General features: G+C 37.3%; 1 protein-coding gene across 5 annotated transcripts in view; it reads left to right on the forward strand.

Annotated features, from left to right (window-relative positions):
• Positions 1 to 21,093, forward strand: part of LEPR (leptin receptor) — a 93,136-nt gene that overhangs the window by 28,013 nt on the left and 44,030 nt on the right. For all 5 annotated transcript variants that reach the window (XM_077892161.1, XM_077892160.1, XM_077892164.1 and 2 more), the window contains 2 exons: positions 1,041 to 1,164; positions 18,163 to 18,371. In XM_077892161.1, the coding sequence (XP_077748287.1) occupies positions 1,041 to 1,164; positions 18,163 to 18,371 (333 nt within the window). The remainder of the gene's footprint in view (positions 1 to 1,040; positions 1,165 to 18,162; positions 18,372 to 21,093) is intronic.

Consider the following 21,093-nt stretch of genomic DNA (forward strand, 5'->3'; position numbering starts at 1 on the left):
ATCAATAAAATTCATTTAATTTTAAGTGAGTTTTTTAATTTGTAGGGGAACTTAACTTGGCCTTCAGCAATTATTAAATATACCAAGAGTGAACTTAAGGCAGGGTCTTCGTGATGAGTTTTGAAATGATCAAAAATGTTAGTACTTTGTTCAGTTTTCAAGAGGAATGATTATGATGCTATAGATTTAAATTTTACACATAAAACTTACATAACTAGCCACTTCTTAATGATTTTAAGTTTTTGTAACTGAAAGTGAGGGATTATGTGATAGTTACTGAAGATTTCAGCTGATTATTCTACCAAGCATGCTGTTTACTTCATAAGAGGGGGGCACTTGATGGAATGAGCATTGGGTGTTATGCTATATGTTGGCAAATTGAACTCCAATAAAAAAAATACAAAAAAAAAAAAAAAAGAGCTCAACAGTTTTGTAAAATCCCTACCAGCTAGAAATCCTCAGGTTTGGGGAAATATGTTAGTGTTGTCTTAAGTTAGTCATTATTTGTAGTTGTTGCTATTCTTGCCTTTTAAATTACAAATCACCAGTAATTTATTATCAGGTGTGTTTTTCCATGCACAGTGAAGTAAACTTGCATCAGTTATATTTGGGGCCAATAATAATACAATAGCAAGAATTTAAGATATGAATCATATAGTTCACATCTGAATCACTGCCTTTATTGCTAAAGCAGATACATAAAAATCACTCCACATTTACTTGTACCTTGATATTGAATATGTTCTTTTCTGTTGGAAAGCAAGCATGTGACTTTTGAGGCCTTTGTCCTCCTTAAGTAGTTCAAGATTTAAAAAAAAAGTGTGAGACTTTACTTCTTTTACTTTACCAAAAAGAAACTAGGGGCCTAAGGGCCTAGGTGACTTGGACAGATACATACCACTGGTTAGAGCTGGCTCTTTTTCTCTCGGAATAGGCAGTGGAAGTTGTGTCTGAACACTGGTAAATTTAATTTAGTTCTCCTCTTTCACTGAGTTGTTCAGAATGTTTTTCAGATTTAATATAGTTTATTTTTAATTCAGGTGCAAACTGGAACATACAGTGCTGGATGAAAGAGGACTTGAAATTATTCATCTGTTATATGGAGTCATTATTTAAGAATCCTTTCAAGACCTATGACCTTAAGGTCCATCTTTTATATGTTTTGTAAGTACCAAATAAATTAATTTGGAAATTTCTACAACCCCATTTTTTTTAAATGCAAGACCTTCCATATATAGAAGTGGATTATGAAAACTCTCCTATCCCTACATTTCATTTTGTATATATGTACATTTCTAGAAGGCAGTTTTATATAGTTTTTCATGCAATATTCATCTCTATTAGGTTTCTCTTTGCTCCTCCTGTTGATTATTTTTATTGTTTTGTTGATTAAGGTAGCAAAACACCGCAGTTATGGATGGGCATATATTCTGAAAGAAATATGAACTCAACTCAGGGGTCTTAGGTATTTGAGTGGAGGAGAAAGCTTGTTATGCATTTCTTTTTCATGGAATTTTTTTTCATGTTTGATGATTTTGTTAGCTTAAAAATATAAGTGCTTGATATTTGCGCTAGCTAGAGAGCCAAGATGGAAGTTTTCATAGCCATACACTCACAATTCCAGCTAATACATCATTCAAGTTTTCTAATAACTCCAGTGATAATACATATATTTCCATGTGAATTTTAGCTCTTTAAAATTTTTTCTAATTTCTTCTTTTATGTGATGCTTAAGGAGAAAGAGACTCATTTCCCTCAGTTCTGTAGTTATTGAGATCATACCATTAAGGAGTGATGTGCTAGAAACTGCCCATATAAACATGAGTCAAGATAGAAGGTAGAATGGTGGTTACCAGGGACTAGGGGTAGGAGTAATGGGGAGTTCTTGTTTAAATATGTATAGAGTTTTAGTTTGGGAAGGTGAGAAGTGTTCTGAAGTTAGATGGTGGTGATGATTACCCAACAACATGAAAGTACTACTGTCACTGAGCTGTACACTCAAAATGGTAAATTTTATGTTACGTGTATTTTAAATAAAATAATTAAATTAATTATATATTTAAATACATTTTAAATTAAAATAATATTTAAAGGAAGCAAATATATTAAAAAAGAATAGTTATGATCTCTGCCTTGAAGGCATCACAGGCTAGTTAGTGATGGGGGCAGATATGCACATAGCTTCAGTTTTAGTGGTTACTATTGTATGTTAGGTAGGTACGTGAAGCCATGGGAGTGCAAGGTTATTGGGAAGCCTTAGGTGGGGATGTCTGGTGCAGCTGAATTCTAGATAACTCTGGAAGCCCCTCCTAGCTCCTCCTTTGTACAATTCTCATTATGGTCAGAGTCCTAAATGGAACTATTTGATTGGTGAGAATGTGCCCCTAGCTGCCAGTATTTGTGCTGTATGAAATACTAGATTTTCCAGACAAATTCTGGGCAGCAGGAAACCTAGATACATGTTCACAACAGAAATGACTGAGCTGTGTATCTCTAGAGGCTCACAAAGTAGCTGAGGTTGTAAAGTGGGAAAGATTAGAGTAGTAATTAGTAATGTATAGCCAAGGGTGGACATTTAAAGGATAGGAAAAGAAGAAGCTTGTTTCTAGTCTATAGATAATGACCCAGCAGAGAGAGAAAGTCTGAAGATAGGTAGAAGAGGACTCTTTGAAGGTCTATGATAGAGTGAATATTTAAAAAAGCAAGTTCCAGGAAAAGAGCACAGTTGGAAGGTTGGCCTTAAAATGAAGGAGGCTCACTTTGACTTTGATGAGGAAAGAAAGGAAGTACTCTTTTGGGTGGAGATATATTTGAAGTTTGGAGCAGGACGTTTCCTGCTTTATTGAGAAAAATAGATTTTAGCTCAGAGAAAAGAATTCATTTGCAATGTAGCACATTCCTTTGATGACCTAAATATTTTGGATGGTGATCAGAAACTTGCTGGGTGCCTATTCAAGAAAATTTCAAACGTTATCGGCAAGCTAGGGCAATGTGCTTGGTGTTAAAGCTCTGTGACTATGTATAAGGATTTAAATTTTATTATGTATAGATTACAGTTATGTCTTGAGGTCTGCATTTTCAGAAAAGATACGCGTGAACATATCAGAACAGTACAAAATTACGTAGTAACTTAGCTAGAACTGAGAATTTTCACTTCACTTCACTTGACTACACAAGTAGCCATTGGTCTATTCATCTAAAGGGTCAGACCCAGAAAAATGAGAAAATTATGATAAATTAACTAGAGTTTTCAACTTTCTCATATGATTAATTTAGCAGATTCTTTGACCTGCTTTTTATTTTTATTGGTTTTTTTTTCTTTCTTTCTTTTTTTTTTTTTTAGACAAGGAGGGGCGTGGGGTAGGGACAGAGGGAGAGAGAGAATCTTAAGCAGGCTCCATGCCTAGTGGGGAGCCTGACTCAGGGCTCCATCCCACTACTCTGAGATCATGACTTGCACCAAAATCAAGAGTTAGGAACTTAGCTGACTGAGCCACCCAGGTACCCCAACCTGCTTTTATTTTGAACTCAGGTTTCTAAAAATATATCAGTACAGGAAAACTTATCATAATTGCATACAATTTGAGAAAGTTTGTGGGTTTTTTTCCTTTTTAAGAATTTTTTACCACATTAATTGTTCTCTTCTTTGTATGATTTGGTTAAATTGTCCATTTTTACCAATTGTTACATACTGTTTCTGTCTTGAATTCTGTTGTGTACATCTTTGGGCACTGTATCTCCAAATAATTTAAATAAGACTCTTCAGATCAGGAAGAAGAGATGGTCAGTATAATGGACAATTCCCTCCTTTCCATGAGAGGGAAAATGCATAAAGGTAGTTACTGTAAGAAGAGTTTTTAATCAAAATCCCCTTCTCTAGACATTAGAGAATTCTCGAGGCAATCTTTTAAATGCTTCCATGTGTAAATAAGTATTTTTTAAAGGAACTAACACCTAGTGTTTATAAGGGATTTAATGCCCTATACATATGTCCCTTAAGGGAAAGCATTGTTTGAGCTCAGATATTAATGTTTGTCAGAGAATCCAAAGGAGAGATACCATAGAAATGTGCTACTTTGGAACTGCTTTAGGGCATTTTATCTTTGACCTGGAAGAGAAATCCTTTTCTTCCATTGTGAGATGTCTCCTGTGTGTACCAGCCCCTGAGCTGAGTGTGGGGAACCATGTTGAACCACTCAGACACAGCCCTTGTCCTCCTGGAGCTAACAGTAAAGACAAAGAATATAACAAAGTTTGAAAATGCTGTGATGTAATGAACACAGAGACTTGTGAAAGCATATACAGAGTATTAGAAGTATCTGCCTGGATTACAAGGGGTCAGGGAATGAGCCAGGTTGAGTGAGGAGTATTTGCAAAGTCCCATAGTCATATCTGGACATTTGAGGTTATAAAAAGTTAAGTATGCTTGGGTTATAAAGCTGGGGAATCGTGAGAAATCAAGGTGGATGAATAACTAAGAGTCATCCAAGGAGTTTGCACTCCTGTAACTGCTAACATCTAGTTTACTTTGTCTCTTTACTATTACCCCCTCCGCATTCTTGGTGATTTCCATATTCATTTGGATGATCTTCAATTTCTTGAAGGCTTTACTTTCCTTGTTCTTGTTTCTTCACTCTGCCTAGTTCACCCATTTTCATGGCCCTCCTCTAGACCTTGTCACTACTGGTAAGAATGCTGTCTGTAATTTCAGTTTCAGGGATCCCACTCTTTGACCATCTCCCCCTCTTCCTCACTTTAGGCTTATTCCCTCTATTACCTCACCCTCAGAAATAATTCTCTATGTTTCTCGGCTCTGTCTCCTGAGTTTCTTTTTCATGAAAGACAGAGGTATCTCTGCTGCAGCAGGGTGAGGGGGAGGAGCAGGAGTTCTCAGCATGCTTCCATCAGCACAATTTTGGGAGTCCAGTGGCTTTGATTCATTCTGTACCCGTTCAGTCTGAGCTAGCCACATTCTCTCACAAGACAACACAGCCTCCTGTGAATCTCATGGGGGTTTACCCCTTTAGATAAAAGCCCACAGATCTTTTAGAGATAAGCCCTTCTTTGCCTTCTCTTTGATCTTTGCTTGGGAGCCATTTCCTAGAGGTGCCATCTTTGCCATCTGGAGAGGCTGGGCATCTCACCACTCTCAAGACGTGTTTTCTTTTGTTTGACAGTCCTTTGCTCAGTGGTCTATCTCTTCTTGTGGCAAGAAGAAAACAAGGGGCACCTTCACCACCTACTTGGCAGTCTGCTGCAGCAGATCCACCAGTTCGGGAGATATATTTCCTGCTGCCCAGGGAACTGTAGATGTGTGGCTTAGTTTTCTGCCAATATGTAAGACTCTCTTTCCTCCAAGATCCAGTCTGTGTTCCTCACTTGCTTGTGTGCCCTCACTGGTAGTGTCCTCAAACTCCACATTTCCACTCACAGTCTATTCAAGGCAGTTGAGGCTTTCTTTATCATGCTTCTCCAATTGTTCCAGCTTCTGTCGTCACCAGACTCTAGGGCCACTCCCACATTTGCAGGTGTATTTTTTTTTTTTAAGATTTTATTTACTTATTCATGAGAGACACAGAGAGAGAGAGGCAGAGACACAGGCAGAGGGAGGAGGGAGGAGGGAGGCTCCATGCAGGGAGCTTGATGTGGGACTTGATCCTGGAACCCCGGGATCATGCCCTGAGCCAAAGGCAGACGCTCAAGCTCAATCGCTGAGCCACCCAGGGGTCTCTGCAGGTGTATTTCTATGGCAGCATCCCATTTCCAGGTACCAATATCTGCCTTGGTTCTCTGTGCTATATAATAAGCTACCCCAAGTTTAGTGGCTTCTAACAACAATCATTTATCATCTCACAGGCCCTGTGGGTCAGGAATCTAGGAGCAGATTAGCTGGGGCCACTTGCCTTAAGGTCTTTCACAAGGTTCTACCCAGGCTGGGACTGGAGGTCTCCTTCAGTTCCTTGTCTGTGGATTTCTCCATAGAATACCTTACAACATGGCAGCTGGCTTCCCTGAGAGGGAGCCGAAGACGCTCCCCAATCACCTTGCTTTTGATTTGCAGCAGGAAATTAGGGGGAGGTTAGCTTCTCTTATAATTGCTTTTCTCACTGACATCTACGCCTGCTCACATCAGTGCCCATGCAGTTTCTTTTCTCTTCTTTAATCATGGATGAGTTCTCTGGGTTCCAATCTAAAGTGAATCCTTTCTCATGTGTTTTTAGTCCCATCCCCTGTAGCTTACTCAAGGATTTTGCTTTTGCAATGATCTCTCTTTCTTATGTCATCAAGTTTTCCTCTCAGCTGATAAACATGCTGTAGTAACTCCTATTTAAGACATAGATCACACATTCCATCAAGTAACCACCCCATTCCACTGCTTCCTTTAAAGAAAACCAAGTTTTGAACTGTTTGAATATATTAGATTTTCAGAAGCTAATATATAAAGTCAAAAGTGGTTTCTGGTTATGAGGGAATAATACAGTCTGGGATTACTCTTCTGACTCTTCTGTCATAAATAACCAGAGAATGTGATAAAATGTGGGAAACATCTGTTTCAAGCTACAGGACAAAAGCAGAACAGAACTGTGATACCTAAGGAAACAAAGTGAATCCTGAATTACTCAGATTTGCTGGACTAAAGGCAATATCCAGAACCTGGCACAGGGCTGGGAAACTCTAGTAGAACCCAGTGATAATGCTGGATCAAGGAGACAGAAATAGAAATTCAGAGAGCCTAAGGAGGCTTGAGTTTGTGAGGCAGAGGACTTGAAGCAGGGAGTATGCAGAATTAGTACTGGGGTCCCCTTCACTCTTTGACTGATTACTAATCTGTCCCATGATGTTGAGTAAGAAACACTGAGTTGAGTAAGAACCACTAGGAAGAGAATGATCACCAGGAACTGTAAGCTAAACAATTCTCAAAAGTTACATAGGACCAGGAATAATTAAAGTTTCCACCAAGCAGATTGGAGATATTTGTTGAATATCAAATGACAGTCAGTAAAAACCTCATTATAGCCACATTTTAAAAGTGAGGCCAAATTAGCCTTAGTAGCCTTAAGGCTACTGTATCTCCAAAAGAACTTCTAAGAAGCTTGAAAGGTTCAAACTGGTGCCCAGATAACTTACCTGACTGCCAGAACAAAATCCAACATTCTTTAAAGTAAAACAATACAGTCCAACACTCGAAAATGTCATATTTATAATGTCTGACATCTAGTAAAAAATGGTGACACACATGAAAGAACAGGAAAATACAGCCCCTAGCCAGGAGGAAAAGAAACATCAATCCATAGAAATAGGTCCAGAAATGAGAGGGATAATAAAATTAGCAGGCAAGGGTGGCTATTACAATGTTCCACATGCTCAGGGATATAAAGGAAAACATGAATAAAATGAGAAGAGAAATTGGTAATATAGAAAAGAACTGACTATAATTTTAGAGAAGAAAAATACATTATTTGTAAAGTAAACAAAAGTACCCAATATAAATTAGAACATTTTAGGGCTTGTATCATTAGTGTGTAGAGGCCACAGTGCTGTCTCTGTGAGAAGTACATTTTCCATTCTCTTTCCTTCCTTTATTTTCTTCCTTCCTCTTCCCATCCTCCTTCCCTCCTCCTCCTTCCTTCTTTCCCGACCAGATGGACTTGTGGATTCTTTATTTTATGGGCTATAATCAGTTGCTATCATTCAAAAAAAATTTTTTTTATTATTTATTCATGATAGTCATAGAGAGAGGAGAGAGAGGCAGAGACACAGGCAGAGGGAGAAGCAGGCTCCATGTCGGGAGCCTGACGCGGGACTCGATCCCGGGACTCCAGAATCGCGCCCTGGGCCAAAGGCAGGCGCTAAACCGCTGAGCCACCCAGGGATCCCCTCATTTTTAATTTTATTGTTCAAATTGCCCCATATTTAGCCATTGGGAACTTATTCACTGGCCTCTACGTCCTTTTGATGTGTCCCATCCTTTTTTTCTTTTTTGAGAATTTCCTTACTCTCTAGTACTACAAGACATTTCGGACACAATACACACATGATATGTATGTATCATATCCACAAATCTATATTTCTATATCTCTGTATAGACATATATTAAAAGCATGTATTCTTACTAATATCCTCCATTTTAAAAACTATTTATTTATTTATTTATTTGAGAGAGATTGAGAGTGGGGAAGAGGAGCAGAGGGAGAGAGAGAATCTCAAGCAGACTCTCTGCTTGAACAAGGAACCTGATGCTGGCCCCCATCTCAGGACACTGAGATCATGACCTGAGCAAAACCAAGAGTCTGACGCTCAACCAGCTGAGCTACCCAGGCACCCATAATGTCTCCCATTATAGTCCAAAAACCATAGGATCCATTCCAGCTTTCCTTTTTTTCTTCCTTTCTTCCTTCTTTCCTCTTTTCTCCCCTCTCCTCCTCTCCTTCCTCTTTATCCTTCTCCTTCCCTTTCCCTCTTTCTTTTTTCTCTATTTTCCCAGCAGTAAGAAATCTGGCTTCCACTTCCCACAATTTATAACCCATTTGCTTAGTCCTAGAATACATGTAAAGTAGTTTTGGAATTGCTAACTTACACCACGGTGAAAAACAAGGGTACTAGCTAGAGTACAATATTTCCTTTTTTTAAATCTTTTTTTTAAAGATTTTATTTATTTATTTATTTATTTATTTATTTATTTATTTATCATTCATTCATTCATTCATTCATTCATTCATTCATGAGAGATACAGAGAAAGAGGCAGAGACACAGACAGAGGGAGAAGCAGGCTCCCTGTGGGGATCCCCATGCGGGACTCCATCCTAGGACCCTGGCATCATGCCCTGAGTCAAGGGCAGATGCTCAACTGCTGAGCCACTCAGGTGCCCCTGAGTACAATATTTCTGTACACTCATTTTGCCTTTGCTAAAGCTGAAGGTTACGTGATCAAAATACTATGTCCCAAAGTTAATTAAGGTATTCCCTCCTCCTCTACCCCTGTGGTTATATTGTTAACTTGATAGATACTAAGATTCATTTGTTTAGTTAGCATTCTTCTTTTCCTTTTCTTTTTTTTTTCTTTTCCTTTTCTCCCTTTCATCTTTGTTGATTTTCCATTTGTTTGGTAATATCTTATATCTGAAGAGTACTTTGAGTTTTATAAAATGCTTCTTAAGCTTGTCTCCTTGATGAGATTTATCTAGCCATTACTTTTCACTTGGGTCTGATTCATAAGATCTGGAGTGGAGCCAGTAGTTTGCATTTTTATCAAGTTCCAGAGGATGTTGATGCTACTGGTTTGGGGCTAACGCTTGGAGAATCAATCTATGGCTCCTACTGAAAACAGGTTCCTTAGCTCCAGACCAACTGAATTCTCCATGGAGAGTCTAGGACTCTATTTTTAACAAGGCTCCAGGTGATTCTGATGATGAGACTAGTCTGTAACACTAATTTGGTCTTTGAGCTTTGGGGGATTGGTAAAGTAGACTTTTTGGGTAACAAAATTTATTTATTTAAAATAAATGACTTGATCAAATGATATACAAAAGTAATACTGTTCTAAACAATTCCTATGTACACATTTGTCCACCCTAGTTTGCTCTCAGTTTATGTCACAGTCAGGACCTTGGGTGGCATCCATTTGATGTTATTCTTGTAATAATTTAGCATAGATCTTTGCTTAGAGAAGTTTTAATATATTCATAGAAAAATAATTCTGGGAACAAATAATTTGAAGGTCAGAGGATAGAATGTGCTCTCTCTATAAACCACTGTGGCTATCAAAAATGAAATTTTGGTACTAAATATATATCTTACTTCTGACCAGAAAATAGCCCATATGATGAAATTTGCAAAGAAGCCAAATTTAAAATTTGAGAAGTCTTTTTTTTTTGGTTTTGTTTTTACTATTTTCACTTTTAAGTAAAGTTTGTTCACATACAGAGAAATTAAATAATTGTGGCACTGAATTAGTGTGTGTTGGCAAGGCATAAGATACTTTGCTGCATAAAAATTTTTCAAGCATTTTGGAAATTCTTTTTTTTTTTTTTTAAGATTTTATTTATTTATTCATGAGAGACACACACAGAAAGGCAGAGACATAGGCAGAGGGAGAAGTGAGCTCCCCCTGGGGAGCTTGACGTGAGACTCAATCCCGGGGCTCCAGAATCACAACCTGTACCAAAGGCAGAAGCTCAACCAATGAGCCAAATGAGCCACCCAGCTGTCCCAATTTCAGAAATTCTTAAGTTTGGTTTAAGTCAATGTCTCTCCTTATTTTAAAAGTTTGATTACCATTTTAATCCTTATGCTTTAAATTATCAAAATTTAGAGTAGTTGTTTGATGTTTACAAATACTTCAAACTTCTTTTAGAAGATGAAAGTAGTTCTTAGGCTGACTTTGACAAATAACGAGGCTTGTGTATTCCAGTTTCCACACAAACTGAAAAGATTATGCTCTCATAAATATGAGAAATATCTAATATTTTCTTCAAGGAAAAAGTAATTTGAAATAATCCTCTAATTCTTTAAAGTTCTGATTTATAGAAATGTTAAGGTGCTTCAGATTATAGTTGTTTTTTAGTTGTGGCCACTAAGGAATTAATCCCCTACATAAAATAATAAAATGGCAGCAGTAACAGTGTCTTGTGATAATAAGACACCTTGGGTATAATGAAATGAGCAATGAACATGGAAGCACAAGACATCAGACAAGTTTAAGGACTACATTGTCTCTGAGCCTCACTTTCTCACTTAGAAAGTAGGTGATATTAGTTCCCTCATAAGGTAGTTTGAAAAATTAAATTAGTGATTCTCAGGGTGTTTGTGTAAATTGTAAATATGCTATAAAATGAAATATGATGATATATTTAATATGGATTCTGTATTTTTTGCCCATTGAGTTCCCACCAGTAGGGAGTACAAAATGTTTCTGGCCAATAGCTGGGATTGAAAATTTTTTCTTTAAGGGTCAGATAGCAAATATTTTAGACTTTTCAGGCCAAACTCTCTTTCGTACAACCTTGTAGTCATAGTTAATATGTAAATGAATAAGCATAACTATGTTTATGGACACTGAAATTTGAATATTATGTAATTATCATGTAGGGACATTCTTCCTTTTTTTTAAAAACCATTGGTAATGTAAGAAACCATTCTTAGCTCACAGGCTGTACAAAAACAGGAATATTTGGCCTGTGGGCTGTAGTTTCCTTACCCCTGTGAAGGATATTTGAATATTAGTTTTAGATTGATTATTAGTTTCATAATGGGTTATCTGTTGGGGTGCCTTGGGAATTTTCTAAATGGATATGCTTTAAAAAAACAAATAATGAATTACTAAAATAAACATATAAATTACATATAATCATGATTATGAATATATACTATATATTTTCTTTGTATATGTTGAAATTATAAAGAAGTTAACAAGGAGATTGATTAAACAGAGCACACAACAGTGAAGTAATAGAGAAATGAGGTAGTTAATCTAATTGGTAATCAGCCCAATTCTACAATTATCCAGTCTATTTAGAAAAAATGAGGGGATCCTTGGGTGGCTCAGCGATTTAGTGTCTGCCTTCAGCCTGGGGTGTGATCCTGGGGGCCAGGGATCGAGGCCCACATCGGGCTCCCTGCATGGAGCCTGCTGCTCCCTCTGGCTGTGTCTCTGCCTTTCTGTCTCTCTCTGTGTCTCTCATGAATAAATAAATAAAATCTTTTAAAAAAATGGAATTGGCAAGACCATCTATAGTAAGACAGTGCAATTCTAACCTTTCTTTTTTTAAAAAAATTTATTTATTTATTCATGAGAGGTGGGGGTTGGGGGGCAGAGACACAGGCAAGAGGGAGAAGCAGGCTCCATGCAGGGAGCCTGATGTGGGATTCAATCCTGGTACTCCAGAATCATGCCTTGGGCCGAAGGTAGACGCTCAACCTCTGAGCCACCCAGATGTCCCTAACCTTTCTTTTTAAAAAAGAAAAATATCACTAAATTTTCTGTCCTTTAAAAAGTGTCAGTCAAGAACGATGTGCTTATTTTCTATTTAGTTCTATTTTTACTATAAAATTTGGGAGTTCTTCAAAGTAGAACACCATACAAGCATATTTCTGACATAAAATACCACAATTTTTTCAATTTGTTCCATAATCTTTTGATAAAAGCCTTTAATATTTGAAAAACACCTAAAAGGCATAATGTGGTTTTTTAAAAAAATAACATTTCATTGGCTTTGTTTAAAGATTTAAATAAAATTGAAAGTGCTAAGTCATTCCAACTCTAATTCCAAATGGTATTTTATGGATCTATAGCACTTTAAAGTTTTTAAAAATCCTTTTATGTAATTGTCTTTGATATTTATAACAGCCTTATAAAGATGATGCAGGAATTTTTCTCTGCTTTGTTGATTGTGGAAATCATGGCTCACAAAAAAGAACTTACCTGTCTAATGGTCTTATGGCTCATAAATAAACAGAAGGACTTGATTTTAAGTGTTGGTGTTAATTTACTGTGCTTCCTACAATAATATTTATTCCCTATACAGTGCCCAGTAGACTGCTTTACACGTTAAAAGGCCTATAAATGTTATTTCTTGATTGTTTTCTTTTAGGACTAAGGTAATACTGAAGTCTATCTCAGGAAACTTGAAAATCTATCTTAACTCACATTTAATACTAGTGGTGTATGTATGAAAGATTTGGATCCATTTCTTTCATGTTGTATTGATATCTCAATTCTCAGATATATGCTATTTAGCAGTTTCTAAAGCAATGCTTTCTCCATAGTAATTTTTAATTAGTATATTTAGCACTTACAGTATTTCTGAAGGCAGTGATCATATCTAAGTATTAATACTCTCTTCGCATCCCCACATTCTTTAAAAAAGATGGAGTGGTTTAGTGTTTTTGGACAGAATGGGATAGCTTAAGCAAGACAGGGAAATATTAATTACCCCTGTCCACCACCCCCCACCCCGAACTTCCACCTTAGAGGTTTTTTTTTTTGTTGTTGTTGTTGTTTTAAGATTTTATTTATTTATTAGAGAGAGAACAAGCTGGAGGGAGAGCAAAAGAGAATCTGAAGCAGACTCTGCACAGAGCCCGATACGGGACTTGATCCCAAGATCCCAAGATCATGACCTGAGCTGAGACCAAGAGTTGGCAGCTTAACCAGCTGAGCCACCCAAGGGCTCCCACCTTAAAGTCTTTTTTACTTACACCTAGATTTAGACTCTCCAGGCAACCAGGCTGATTAAAAAAACTAACACTAATAAATCAGAAATAACAACTCTGTGTCTTTGTTGCATGCCATTATTCTTTCTGCCTTGAGATAGGTAACTCAACCCAGCTAGTTACAGTCACCCACTTACAATGGTTTGATTTATGACAATGATATGAAAGCAATACTCATTCAGTAGAGTTTTTAATTTTGATCTTTTCCCAGGCTGGTGATATGTAGCCCCTCTTGATGTTGGGCAGTGGCAGTTCCTAGTCAGCCACATGACCATGAGGGTAAACAACTGATACACTTAAAACCATCCTCTCTCTCTCAATCTCTCCTTTAACTCTCGTATGCTATTCAGTAAATTACATGAGATGTTCAACATTTTATTACAAGATGGGTTTTGTGTTGGATGATTTTGCCCAACTGTAGGCTAGTGTAAATGTTCTGGGCATGTTTAAGGTAGGCTGGGCTAAGCTATGACATTTGGTAGGTTAGGTGTATTAAATGCATTTCAACTTGGGATATTTCCAGTTTACAATGAGTTTATCAGGAGGTAACCCATCATAAGTCAATGAAAAACTGTACAGTTACCTTTAAAAAAAAGATTTTATTTATTTATTTGATAGAGAGAGATAGAGATAATGAGAGAGAGCGCACAAGCGGGGCAGGGGGTGGTTGTTGCAGAGAGGGAGAAGTAGGCTCCCGACTAAGCAAGGAGCATGAAGCGGGGCTGGATCCCAAGGACCCCAGGATAATGACCTGAGGTGAAGGTAGACTTTTAACCAACTGAGCCATCCAGCCACCCCTGCAATTACTTTTTAAGGTTAGTTCACTCATTTGTAGGTTTACAGTGATAGGCAAAGTATTGCTTAAAAAGTTTTTCTTAAATTTTCTTTTTTTGAGTAAACAACTGTATTTACATAAAATTAATAGACAATAAACTGTATATATTTACACAGTTTTTTTTAATTTATTTTTTATTGGTGTTCAATTTACTAACATACAGAATAACCCCCAGTGCCCGTCACCCATTCACTCCCACCCCCCGCCCTCCTCCCCTTCTACCACCCCTAGTTCGTTTCCCAGAGTTAGCAGTCTTTACGTTCTGTCTCCCTTTCTGATATTGCCCACACATTTCTTCTCCCTTCCCTTATATTCCCTTTCACTATTATTTATATTCCCCAAATGAATGAGAACATATAATGTTTGTCCTTCTCCGACTGACTTACTTCACTCAGCATAATACCCTCCAGTTCCATCCACGTTGAAGCAAATGGTGGGTATTTGTCATTTCTAATAGCTGAGTAATATTCCATTGTATACATAAACCACATCTTCTTTATCCATTCATCTTTCGTTGGACACCGAGGCTCCTTCCACAGTTTGGCTATTGTGGCCATTGCTGCTATAAACATCGGGGTGCAGGTGTCCCGGCGTTTCACTGCATCTGTATCTTTGGGGTAAATCCCCAACAGTGCAATTGCTGGGTCGTAGGGCAGGTCTATTTTTAACTCTTTGAGGAACCTCCACACAGTTTTCCAGAGTGGCTGCACCAGTTCACATTCCCACCAACAGTGTAAGAGGGTTCCCTTTTCTCCGCATCCCCTCCAACATTTGCTGTTTCCTGCCTTGTTAATTTGCCCCATTCTCACCGGTGTGAGGTGGTATCTCATTGTGGTTTTGATTTGTATTTCCCTGATAGCAAGTGATGCAGAGCATTTTCTCATATGCATGTTGGCCATGTCTATGTCTTCCTCTGTGCAATAACCAGGGAGGAAATTGAAGCAGTCATCAAAAACCTCCCAAGACACAAGAGTCCAGGGCCAGATGGCTTCCCAGGGGAATTTTACACAGTTTTATTATATATTTAAGGTTTAAACTTGGTAAGTTTTGGTATGTGAAATCACTCATAAAATCGTCAACCCTAATAAAGAAAATGAATATACTACCAATCACAGAATTGCTTACTGCCCCTTTGTAACACCATCCACCGCCTGTATCTGTGGCACCCTACCACTCTCATCACCCTCCATTGTCCCCAAGTAATGAATGATCTGCATTGTTACCCAGGTTACTTGGTATTTTATAGAATTTTATATAAATGTGATCATACAGTACTTTTGTCATGCTTTCATACAGCACGATTATTTTCAGATTCATTAATATTGTGTGCATCCACTAGTAGTTCATTCCTTTCCTTTTTGATATATTTTTTTATTGGAGTTCGATTTGCCAACATATAGCATAACAACCAGTGCCCATCCCGTCAAGTGCCCCCCGTCAGTGCCTGTCACCCAGTCACCCCATCCCACCGCCCACCTCCCTTTCCACCACCCCTTGTTCGTTTCCCAGGGTTAGGTGTCTCTCATGTTTTGTCACCCTCTCTGATATTTCCCGCTTATTTTCTCTCCTTTCCCCTTTATTCCCTTTCACTATTTTTTATCTTCCCCAAATGAATGAGACCATATAATGTTTGTCCTTCTCTGATTGACTTACTTCACTCAGCATAATACCCTCCAGGTCCCTCCACATCGAAGCAAATGGTGGGTATTTGTCATGTCTACTAGCTGAGTAATATTCCAGTGTATACATAGACCACATCTCCTTTATCTATTTATCTTTTGATGGACACTGAGGCTCCTTCCACAGTTTGGCTATTGTGGCCATTGCTGCTATAAACATCGGGGTGCAGGTGTCCCGGCATTTCACTGCATCTGTATCTTTGGGGTAAATCCCCAGCAGTGCAATTGCTGGGTCGTAGGGTAGTTCTATTTTTAACTCTTTGAGGAACGTCCACACAGTTTTCCAGAGTGGCTGCACCAGTTCACATTCCCACCAACAGTGCAAGAGGGTTCCCTTTTCTCCACATCCTCTCCAACATTTGTTGTTTCCTGTCTTGTTAATTTTTATCATTCTCACCGGTGTGAGGTGGTATCTCATTGTGGTTTTGATTTGTATTTTCCTGATGGCCAGTGATGCAGAGCATTTTCTCACGTGCTTGTTGGCCATGTCTATGTCTTCTTTGGTGAAATTTCTGTTCATGTCTTTTGCTCATGTCATTATTGGATTGTTTCTTTGCTGTTGAATTGAATAAGTTCTTTATTGATCTTGGATACTAGCCGTTTATCTGATACGTCATTTGCAAATATCTTCTCCCATTCTGTAGGTTGTCTTTTAGTTTTGTTGACTGTTTCAGTTCATTCCTTTCCATTGTGAAGTAGCATTCCATTATATGGATATGCCACAATTTGTTTATCCATTCACCTGTTGATAGACATTTGAGTCACTTACCATTTTTGGCTGTTACAAATAAAGCTGCTGTAAGTCTCTGTGTTCGTTTGTGCATGAGTCTCTGAAAGGACATAGGCTTTCATTTCTCTTGGATGAATACCTGAGATAGAATGTGTAAATCCTATGATAGGTGTAATTTTAACAACTTAAGAAATTACTAAACTGTTTTTACAAAGTGGTACCATTTTACATTCCCACTGGCAGTGCATTAGAGTTCTAATTTCTTCACTTCCATTAATTAACTTCTGAAATTTTAGCCATTCTAAAAGGTGGATAGTGGTATCATTGTGGTCTTAATTTGCATTTCCTAAATGACTAATGATCTTGGGCTTCTTTTCACATGCTTATTTTCATGTGTTTATCTTCTATGGCTGAGTGCATGGTGAAATCTTCGCCTGTTTTTTAATTGTATTGTTTTATTGAGTTTTGAGCATTCTTTATATCTTCTGAAGACAAGTACTTTATCAGATAAATAATTGGGAAATATATTCTTTCAGTATATGGCTTGTCTTTTTGTTGCTCCATAGTGTCTTTCTTTCAAAAAATAGAGTTTTCAATCTTGGTAAGAGTCCAGTTTATCAATTTGTTCTTTTATGGATCATGGTTTTGGTGTTGCATCTAAGGAAATGTTACCTTACTCAAGGTCACACATTTTTGTCCCCATGTTCTTGAAGTTTTATGGCTTTAGGTTTCTCGTTTGAACTGATGATCCATTTTGAATTAATTTTTGAATCTGGTGTGAGTATGGATTGAAATTTGTTTTGTTTTGCATATAGATATCCCATTGTTCAGCACAACTTAATGAGAAGATTACCATTTCTTCACAGAGAGAAAGCTCTGTATCCCTGTAGAAAGCTGGTTGCCCATATAGGTGTTGGTCTCTATTCTGTTCCATTAATCTGTTTTTCTGTCTTTATACCAATACTCTGTTAGCTTGATCATTGTGGTTCTTTAGCTATAACCCCTTGTTTTATTATTTTAACAATTGCTTTAGGATTTATGATATAGGTTTTTAACTTATTATAATCTAACTGATGTACCTTTAAGTAATTTTATATCAATTAATGTATAGTATGAGAACATTAAAACTGCATGCTTACATTATGTCTCTTGCCCCCAAACTGGGAGCCAGTGTCATACATTTTACTTCTACCTGTGTTATAAACTCTACACTACATGGTATTATTTTTGCTTTAAGCAGTCAGTAACTATTTACCCTTTTAAAGCTATTTTCAGTTCTTTGTATAGAATCAGACTTCCATCTGCTACCATTTCCTTTTTGTATGATTGACTGTCTTTGGCATTTTTTTTATAATGCAGACCTGATAGTGACAAATATTTTCAATTTTGGTATGCCTGAAAAAAGCCTTTATTTCATGTTTATTTTGAAAGATATTTTGGGTATAGAGTTTTAGGATCGCAATTTTTCTTTCCTTTTAGTACTTCACTGTTGCTTCACTATTTTCTTCCTGCTATTATTTCTAATGGCTAACCTGCTTTAACCCTTTCTTTGTGTTTCTGATATAATGTACCCTGTTTTTTCTAGATGCCATTTAAGCTGGATGTCCAGAATAGTTCACCTCAGTTTGGATTTTTGTCATATAGTTTAAATAAATCCAGTCCTGTCACATCTGTGCTGATATTTAGCTCTTCCTTTTTCACATAGGCCTGAAGTTTTAGAAGAGTCACCTCCAGTACCCCAGAAGGGAAGTTTTCAGATTGTTCCATGCAACTGCAGTGTTCATGACAGCTGTGAATGCCATGTGCCTGTGCCAACAGCCAAACTCAACCACACTCTTCTTATGTATTTGAAAATCACGTTGGGTGGAATAAATTTTCAGTCACCTCTAATGTCAGTTAAGCCCATAAATGTTGGTAAGTTGTGCATTAGAAAGGTAATAGATCTAAACATCAGTCATACAAACAGGTTAAATATTGTGTACAAAATTTTTCAATAGCTTATCTTACTTTGACCAATGTGGTAAGGACAGCAAATGTAGAACTGGGAATATTAAAAGCGGCTTCTAGAATGTTTTCACAGTAGTATAGATATCTCTGCAATTATAACTTCAGTTCTTTCTTTTTTAAAGATTTACCTATTTATTTTAGAGAGGGAGAGAGAGTGTGTGCAAGTGCGAGTGAGGGGAGAGGCAGAGAGAGACTTTTTAAGCAGATTCACTGAGCATGCAGTCTGATGAAGGTCTTGATCTCATGACTCTGAGATCATGACCTAAGCAGAAACCAAGAATTGGACACTTACTTAACTGACTGAGTCATTGAGGCCCCCCCTTAAATTCTTTCTTAAGAACAGTTTTTCTTTCAGTCTTGGATCTGTCTAAATGATATGTATTATTTGGTTGTTACTTTTTCACTGCTCAGATAACAATTTCTAAAAGTAATTAGAAGTTTATTTTTTTATCTTTATTTTATACTTTTTTTATTCCTTCAATAAATATTTCTTAGAAGCTCATGTATGTCAGCCACTGATCTAGGAGTTGGGGAAACAATGGTGAATGAGACAAAGTTCCTGCCTCAAAAACCAGAGACAAACAATAGTGAGCAGAGAGAAACAATAAAAAAGTAAACAACTAAATAATTTGCTATACAAATCTGATTGTAAGAAAAATCCAAATAGGTAGTGCCATCACATATTTTTAGTGCAAAGACTCTCAGTTTCTTTTGATCAGCTTGAACATATGATTACAAATGTGAATGATATAGGCCATGTTCACTTAAAATATTTAATTTATTAACTTACTTTTATATAGGTATGTATTTTATATATAACATATAACTTAACAGCGTTACTATTTTCCCTATTTCCTGAGACCATTATATATAAACTCTTTGCATGCATCTTAGCATCAGTAGATGTCTAGTGACACTAGAGCCACTTTTCCAAGTATCTCACACAAAGTTTTCTACAAACTTCACTGTCATTTCCTTCTAAGTTACTGGGGATATGCCACTTTTTGAATCTGCATGACATCATATTTTAACATTAGGATTTTCAAATAATTTGTTCTCTAGGGTTATATTTGTGGTCTCTACAACATGATTAAAATGTCATCTAAGGAATTCTGTCATGAAGTTATACCACAGGAAAAATATATATGAAATTTATAAAATATTGTTATGTTCTCTTTTAAAAACTAATTCTGTCAGGTGATTTTTAGAAACATTTAGAGCCAAAATTTAATTAAATATTTAAAAAAATAGTTAAGAGAAGGTGCTATGATAGAGTTTGTAAGAAACTTAAATTTTGTCTTTTCCTCAGGAATAATATTTTTTTAAACATTATTTATTTATTCACGACAGACACACAGAGAGAGGCAGAGACACAGGCAGAGGGAGAAGCAGGCTCCATGTAGGGAGTCCGACATGGGACTCGATCCCAGGATCACGCCTGGGCTGAAGGCGGCGCTAAACTGCTGTGCCACAGGGGCTGCCCAGGGATAATCTTTTGAGAAAAAAAATTTTCCTTATACTTGGGCACATATGATAATGTCCTAAAATTTTAAGTGCCACAAAAGAAATAAGACATGGAGAGGGCCAGGTAGGTGTAAGGACTGTTATTTCAGCTATGGAGGTCAAAGAAGACCTGTTAAAGAGATAGCATTTGGGCTGAATGTAAAAAAGAGATAGCCATGCAAAAATCCAGAGCAAAAGGTGCCTCAAGCAGGAAAAATAGCACCCATAAAACCTCTGAAATGGACTGAGCTTGGAAGTTGGAGGAACCAAAGAGAAAACCTTTGTGCTTAGAGTGAATAAGGCAGGGGAATGTTTGGAAGATGTGGTCAGAGGTATTGGATTCAGGTCATATGGTAGGCCAGGCTATAGAGTTTAGATTTTATTCTAATTACAGGGGAAGTTTTGAACCAATAGAGTGGTATTTTCAGGTGTGTGTGTCTGTGTGTGTTTGGTCTGTGTGTATATTTAAAATTTACTTGACATGTGAAGAAGGAAATCAATGGGGAAAAGAAGAATAATAGTTACAAGACTGAAATCAGAAGGCTCAGACAGGAGGCTAACTGGAATGATCTAGCTGGTTTAGGAATGTAGCTGTAGAGAAGTAAAGAAATGATCATAGTTGAGATTCATTTGGGAGATGGGGCTGACCAAAATTTCTAGTGGATTGGGTGTAGAGTATGGGCAGAGAAGAACCAAGGATAACATTCAGACTTGGCCCTGAGCATGTCAGTGAATAGTGGTACCAGATACTAAGATGGGGAAATTTAGGGAGGATCAGGTATGTGACACATTATTTTTGAGATGCTTATAGATATCCAAGAGATGCTGAGTAGACAGTTAGACATATGATCGTAGAGTTCAGGAAAGATATATATGGGAGTATCTGGCATATAGATGTTTATGGGACTGCCTGAGATCATCCACTTAGAGTTCAGTGAGAGAAAGACTGAGGCAATCAGAGAGAAAAGAGGAGTAAAAGAGGTTGGTGGCCAGGTTGGTGGCCTGGAAGCCATGTGGAAACAGAGTGAGCAGCTGTGGAATGCCACTGACAAAAGGAGTAAAATGCATCGGACAACTGGCATTGTATTTGGCAAAGGATGATGACTTTGACAGAGAAGTTTTGGTG

The sequence above is a fragment of the Canis aureus genome, chromosome 3 (assembly GCF_053574225.1).
Source record: "Canis aureus isolate CA01 chromosome 3, VMU_Caureus_v.1.0, whole genome shotgun sequence".
NCBI lineage: Eukaryota > Metazoa > Chordata > Mammalia > Carnivora > Canidae > Canis > Canis aureus.